This window comes from Oxyura jamaicensis, chromosome 12 (assembly GCF_011077185.1).
Source record: "Oxyura jamaicensis isolate SHBP4307 breed ruddy duck chromosome 12, BPBGC_Ojam_1.0, whole genome shotgun sequence".
NCBI classification, from domain to species: domain Eukaryota; kingdom Metazoa; phylum Chordata; class Aves; order Anseriformes; family Anatidae; genus Oxyura; species Oxyura jamaicensis.
The window spans coordinates 15,495,457-15,502,396 of NC_048904.1; the positions used below are offsets into that span (position 1 = coordinate 15,495,457).

The window sequence follows — 6,940 nt, forward strand, 5'->3', positions numbered from 1 at the left end:
GCACCATCACCACAGGTAAGAGGGAGCATTTCGTGTGCCCATCACCTGCAGACTGAGCAAAGCTCCCTCGGACAGCCCCGCAGAGGTGTCTGCACCCGGTGGGTTCCCCACGACGCACAAAGCTTTATCCGCTTTACCCTGCAACCTGCTGAATTGCTAGAATATGGTTAGCTGCTACACACCGACCCCAGATCCATAATCCCACCACCGGCAGCTGTTCCGTGCGCCGGGATACTTCCAGCAGATGTCACGGCTCCGGCACCGGGTAAAACAACCAAGATTTCCAAAATCGGGGCCAGGGGGGGCAAAGCAGAGCCCAGCCCCTGCACCCAGCTGCAGCACCAACACGCCGAACAGCCACACAGCAGCATCCAGGACTTGGAGAAATTCCAGCCTTTCCTTAGTGGCATTAAAAAGCCATCAGCTTCCAGCGAGTCGAGCAGCAGAGACTGAAATTCAGTGTTTAAAGGATGATTAAATATAAGTGTCTTAAATTATACATTCCAGTTGCTGGAACTGCCACCATTTAAAACCCGCCATCTATCCCCCATCTCCTCCGACACTGATTGCTGCCCTCTAAAAGATGATCATTTTCTTACAGGCGCTCAAGCACAGAACCAGGGATTTATGAATTAGAGATAATTAAACGGGTTTGCATTACAAACAGGGTAAAAATGTACATTCCGTGGGCCATCTGAGAACACTTAACAAGTCAAAACGGACGTTTTCATACCTGAAAACCTGCCTGCTCTCTATCGAGGCTTAACACACTGAGCTTTGATGTGTTGCAAAACACTGTTCTGAACCAAAAATAAACCTGGCAAAACGGCCAACAGAGAGATCCAGTCTCCCTTCCCAGCCCTGCTACCGAATCACCCTGGACACGATGCAGGGCAGGGAGAGTGAGAGCAGAGCCCCAGGAAATCCTTCCAGCACCAAAATCCTTCCAGCACCGTGGGCTCGTGCAGGACGCCCCCCTCTCCTCCTCCGGGACAAGTGCACATGTGGGTTAACCCCTGCCGGTACAGCAGCAGACGGTGGAGCATGGGCATCTCATTAATTCCAAAGAAAAACCCTTTAAAACTGCTTCCCTCCCCGTTTCCTGAAATCTATAAGCCAGAAAACGCAGTAGTGATCTGGCCGCCTGGCAGGAATGAGAGACTTATTAAGCGCAGAGATCTCAGGGAAGGAGTCCCCAAGGAATTTTTTCACTCGAACAAGGGCCCTTACAAAATGCCAGGAGGGAAAGGAAAAAAAATAAAATAAAAAGCCTAATCCTGGATCTTCCCTGTCAGCTCGCTCCTCCCTGCGCTCGTGGGAGCCCAGAGCATCGCAGGCTCAAGCAGAAGCAGAGGCCCGGAGATGCTCCGAGGCGAGCTGTGCCCGCGGGCACAGGGCAGGGGGAGAGGACAGGAGATGCAAACAGCAGCACATGTAAGCAGTGCCTCATGACACACAGCAAATGAAGAGTGATGTGACGGCTTCTGCAATTAAAATTCAAACAAAAATGACAGTCCCACAAGAGGAAGGGTGGCAGTGGCGGGAGGGGGTGCGGGGACTCCACCACGTTCACCTCTGCTGCTGTCGGAACACCCCAGACGGGAGCTGCAGACAGGAACAGAGGGAGGGCAGGAAGTATCTATGGGACAGCAGCAATTTCTTGTGATCTACAACAGTGCTTGAAGTTTTCATGGCTGCACCGAGAGCAGAATTTATATCCCAAATCCACGCCACAGCCTCTAACACTGCTACTGGTTTTGACCCCCAGCCCCCGAAAGCCCTGGTAGCAACTGCTGGGTTCACGACTAAAACAGACCTTGCATGGGGATGGACAGGGAACAAGAGTGGGGGAAAAACATGTAAAAAGAAGCGCCACAGAAAAGAATCCCAGACCCTCCTCAATGTTTCTGTCACTGCTTGACGTGAGCTGGGTTTTCCCATGGAAAATGGGCACTTCAACTGAAGGGCTAGAAAGCAATTTTGGAGAAAGCACATGCCCAGATCCCCATGGAAATGGGCTTAACACACACCATCCGTAGCAGGAGCTCGTTTAACTGCTCTGCAAATCCTCCCATGAAGCAGAGCTGCAATTCCTTTTGCTCCTGCTTCATTACCCTCACAGTGAGAAATTCTCCCCCCCCAACACTCACCTTGAATATTTTTTTCAGGCAAATAAAGGTATTTTCCCCCAATGGCTCCTAAAAACTGATCTTTATTTTTTTTTACAGAACTCTTTTATGTGTCAGAAAATGAATTGCCTGCACTCAGGCTTGCCCTTCCAGACACGATTCCTTCAGCCTCCCCCCTCCAGCCCCCTTTTCCAAGCCCCCAGTCTGCGCGGCCCATCTCCAGACACAGCAGTGTGCGTGTTTTCCTCCTGCCACGCACTGCCCGCACCGCTCAGCACAACGGGAAGTTATCACCAGCCAAGTCGTACACACAGCTCCTCTGTAAGGATGACTCAGAGAGAGATGTGATCCTTTTTTCAGCCCTCGGGACGCTGCTGACTTGTGGGAGCTGGCCTTCCCCAACAGTCTCCCCCACCACATCCCACCCAGCTCCTCCTCTTGCATTCAGCCATCGGGCTCCTGCTCCTTGCACCTTCTGCACCTTCACCTTCCCTGTGCTTCATCATGCTGGGGTCTGACCGTTTTTACAGATCACCAAGATCTGAAATTCTGCCTATAAGCCTTGGTCACATCAAAAGCACCATCTCATGCACCAAGTATTTATCCCATTAAAAGGCAAGTTGGACAGATTGACCATTTTATTTTATTTTTCCTCCTCAGAGCTACCAAAGTTAACTTTTCCTTCAGACCACGTCGTCCTCCTCCTCTCTGATCTTCACAAATTCCCCCGGAACCAGGCTTAAATCCTCTGATCCTGCATTTTCTGGGTCATCCCTTCTCCTATTAAAGGCCTGGCGTGGATTTTGCTCTGTTCATCTTCCCTCCCCACCACATCCTCTGTGAACACCGATGGCTATCACCAACGGTTCGACAACTGCCGAGACTGTTTTTTTTCAAGTAATCTAGGGTAATTTCATCAAGCCTGGCCAACAGGAGTATTGGATCACCTCTTCCTTCTCTATTCACAGTCCCTTATCGCTCCTACCTGAAAAAGTTACATCTATGTGAACGTAATTCATGTTATGTTTCGTGAGGACTGAAGCAGAGGTGGCATGGCGCACATCTGCCTCTCGCCATCTCGCCTCCCCAGGCTTGCTCTGTTCCTCCGTGACCTTTCTCGCGCATTCCACTATTTTTGCAAGAACTTCCCCCAACTTGGAAGCCTTTAGATAAAGAGCTTTTCCACTAGAGGGCACAAAGACAATTTCTCCTAAATGAAAACCGATGTTAGAAGGACAAATAATAAAATTGTTAGCATCTTACCAAAGGTAACTCAGACACCAAGAAATGAGCACTTAACACACCGACATGTAGCCCATACTCTCTGGGTGTTTTGCCACCAAACACCTCTAACATGTACAGATTGGAAAACCAGAAATCCAAAAGTGAGCCCCCTTTAACAAGGTCTCCTATACAACACCAGGCACTTTGTCTGGATAACTCTACTCTGCCCACAACTTCTTGTTAGCCACAGACAGCACTGGAGACAGAAAATCCATCCTAGCATTTTCTAGGTTTAACTTATCCAAATTCAGCAGTAAGTAATGGGACTTTTTTACGCTGTTGTTTCCTAGATCAAAAGAAGCTCTGTGCTAGCAAAGATCTGCTGTTTGCAATACCTTTAAATCTTGATAAGTCACCTCCTGACCTGTCTTGGGTAAACTAATGAGATTTTAGCCTTTAAGGCTCTTCTACACAAGGCTGCGTTTCCAGCTTTGAAGCTCATCTCGTGATCTTGTCACTGGTTGTATCTGTAACCAGCTCCTCATCGAGCAACGGTGCTGTTCTGCAAAAATATGTAGAAACTCCACAGGAAAGCAATCGAGCCAAACATCTGATTACATGAATTCAACAAGCAAAACGGTGGCGACAATTTCAGCGTAACCCTGAGGGTTCATCAGCGTCCCCAGCCCCACAACAGCTCCAGGTGCAGCCAACGTGTCCAGAACCTACCTTGCTGATTCCCGTACTTCTCACAAGCCGCTCTTTTGGGGCCCAGACCGAGGAGATGCGTGAGCGCCTGGTAGCCCACCCGTGTCCGCGTACCCACGCGCACACCCACGCTCCCCTCCATGGCAGCACGCAGCCCAACCACAGCGAGGTTTGCTCTGCGCCCTCTGCCACTGCCCGCAGAGCTCCGACCACTGGAAGGTTTGGCTTGAACAGAGCCAGCCCAGAGACTTTTGCTAATGGAAGAGGAGACAATAGCGACGCGCAGGTGCTTCCTCCCATTTAAAGTGTTTACTTACGCGGCTCAACACAGTGACGCTATTGTGAACTAGATCTGCATGCTGTTTAACAGAGTTCAAAAGGTAGCACGTAGCAAAAGGAACCCCAAAATACTGTTTATTAAATTAAATGCTGGAGATTAAGTATTTTCGCTTTCCTTTTAAGCTCCGCTTCCTTTCCCAATGCCGAGTAACAGGGTTTCTCCAACCATACAATTAAAGCAGTTGTAAATGGGAAGTGATACAGACTGTATCAAAACAAACAAAAAACAAGAGCAAAAGATTTATCAGCACGTCTCCACTGTCTGTGCAGCAGGCTCCCCGTGGCAAGGAATGGACAACTGTCAGCTACTGGTGAGGGCTGCAGTTGAGATTAACTGCAAGAGAGGAATCCAAAAGTTGAAGGGGAAAGGTGCAGTATAGCTAAGCCACAACACAGAGTTAAGGTAAATGTCAGTCTGAGAGAGGAACAAAGGCCTATTTGTTTTATGAGATAAAGCAAGCAATTCAGCTCTATTCCACGGTAAACCATTTGGCTTGGGACCGAAACGGGGGGCGAGGAAGGGCTGCGAAGGAGCATCTGATTCTAATTTGGTTGTCCTAAGTTTACATTACACGAATCAAGATGTTTTCTAGAGGTGCCAGGCACTCAAATCCATGGTTGGACCTTGTACATAGGAAGTATCGGATGTACTGAACATCTTGCAGTTCCCTCTACAGCCAGTGAAGGCTCAAAGATACTCAGCACTTAACAGCAAAATAACAGTAATAACAAAAAGAGCAATACTAAGGTCAAGACACTTTTTCTGATATGTAAATAAACTCAGAAATCCACCTTACAGATACCTGTTAGTAAAAATCTTGGTCTTTCCCTAGCACAACCTTTTCATCATTCAAGAAATTTCAAATAAAATATCGTCATATTCAACATCATGCAACTTAAGAATTGTGCCTCATTTTCACATAAAGCTATACCAAAAAATTGCCAGACGTGATGCAAGCAATATGACAAATAATAAACAGAATCAAGTCCTTTCTTCTGAGTGCCACACTCTCCGGTCTGCTCCCCACAGTCACTGCCATTTTAGACGTGCTTCCATTGATTTTCCTTCTTGGTGGCAGCAGGCTGGATGGGATTCAGAACTTTGCTCCCTGCTATCATTTTCCGTGATCCTGTGGGATGATTGCTCCGAGAAAATGAATGTCAGTTGCAGACTCCTTCCACTCTCCATCATCAGTGAAACTAGAAATGGCAATTAAAATCCCTCACCCCATTGCTCTGTCAGAAAGTAAGCGGCAAGCGCCACTTCCATTGATGCAAGTAGCAGTCATGCAGAGACCTAAGAGCAGCAGGTTAATCACTGTAGAACTGCTTTCATGCAGCTCCACAATACTCTGTCCATGTTACTGAAATAACAGAAGAACGTGGGCAGATGTGTGCCTAAAAACGGCCGCAGCAGCTCATGAACTGCACTGTTCACCGCCAGTCTGGACCAAACCCATCCCACCCATGCTGAAACAGCTTCTCAGAACTCTCCTCCCCTCACCCCACGCTCCTCATTTGAAATAGCAGATTGGGTTCATAACCTCTTAAACCTCTAGCAAGCAAAGGCCAAATGAGCATCTATGGTCTCCTCTGAGTTATCCACAAAAATGAAGGCCTGCCACTGTCTGCACTGTGTTATCGGACATGAAGTCAAAGCCAGGATAAGTGCTCAGCAGTCGCTGTCCCAAAAGAGCCAGTCCCACCAGGTGCAACCACCCTGCAGCCCTTCCAGCAGCCCTGCAGAAGGGGACCAGGGATCTTGTAAGGCAGCAGGCTGGAAAACAGCACTCCTGTGTCTCTTATTGCTGGTTTTAGTCTTTACAAGCAAGCCATGTGTTTTGTTTTTGTGGCTTTCATTCTACTAGCTTTACAGCATGCGGTTCCTGAAGGGACAGAGGATGCCGTTGCTTTAGAGAAGATCTGAGAGAAAAGCAAGTGAAAGCATTCACTGAAAGAGAGCGTCAGAAAGTAAACAGGTGAAAATAACTTCATTTACCAGTGGTGGCTTACAGATGTTCAGGGATGTACTGCCCTGGGCAGGTGGGAGGACAGCAAGAGGAAAGGCTTATCCAAAGCTCCGGATGTGACAGAAGAGCAGGACAGGGTCCGGCTGAGCAGCTTGGAGCCCTGGGCTGCTGATGGCTACAGGATGTTGGCAATGCCCAGCATCTCACTCCCTGCTGACAAGCAGAGCAACCAAAACACTGTAGAAATACCTCTCCACTAGCATCTGAAGCCCACGGGGTGGTTCATCCCACCTCCGCTTTGGTCACAGCACAGCTGGGACGTGCTGAGCAGGGAGGCCAACAAGTAGAAAAGGCCCCACGTGGAGGCCAGGACTTGTGCTGAGGCTGACCTTGGACACTTGCTGGGTCCACCTCGGCTGGAAATTCCCCTACAGATAACAGCTGGAAGAAAACACCTCTGTAAAACCAAAAAAAATCCCAAATTTATGTTTTTTTTAAAAAAAAAAAAAAAGACTGAGAAATGAAAAAAAAAAAAGATTCAGCCTCAAAGAACTGCAGTCTGAAGGAACT

General features: G+C 48.3%; 1 protein-coding gene across 26 annotated transcripts in view; it reads right to left on the reverse strand.

Moving 5' to 3' along the window:
* The window catches only part of MAGI1 (membrane associated guanylate kinase, WW and PDZ domain containing 1), a 274,668-nt gene extending 270,408 nt beyond the window's left edge, over positions 1-4,260 (reverse strand). For 9 of the 26 annotated variants that reach the window (XM_035338209.1, XM_035338230.1, XM_035338236.1 and 6 more), the window contains exon 1: positions 4,083-4,258. In XM_035338209.1, coding sequence (XP_035194100.1) covers positions 4,083-4,203 — 121 coding nt within the window. In that variant the 5' untranslated portion in view covers positions 4,204-4,258. Of the gene's footprint in view, positions 1-4,082 lie in introns of all 26 variants that reach the window. The other 17 variants (XM_035338227.1, XM_035338229.1, XM_035338215.1 and 14 more) reach the window with 4 other exon arrangements.
* Positions 4,261-6,940: the final 2,680 nt, after the last annotated feature.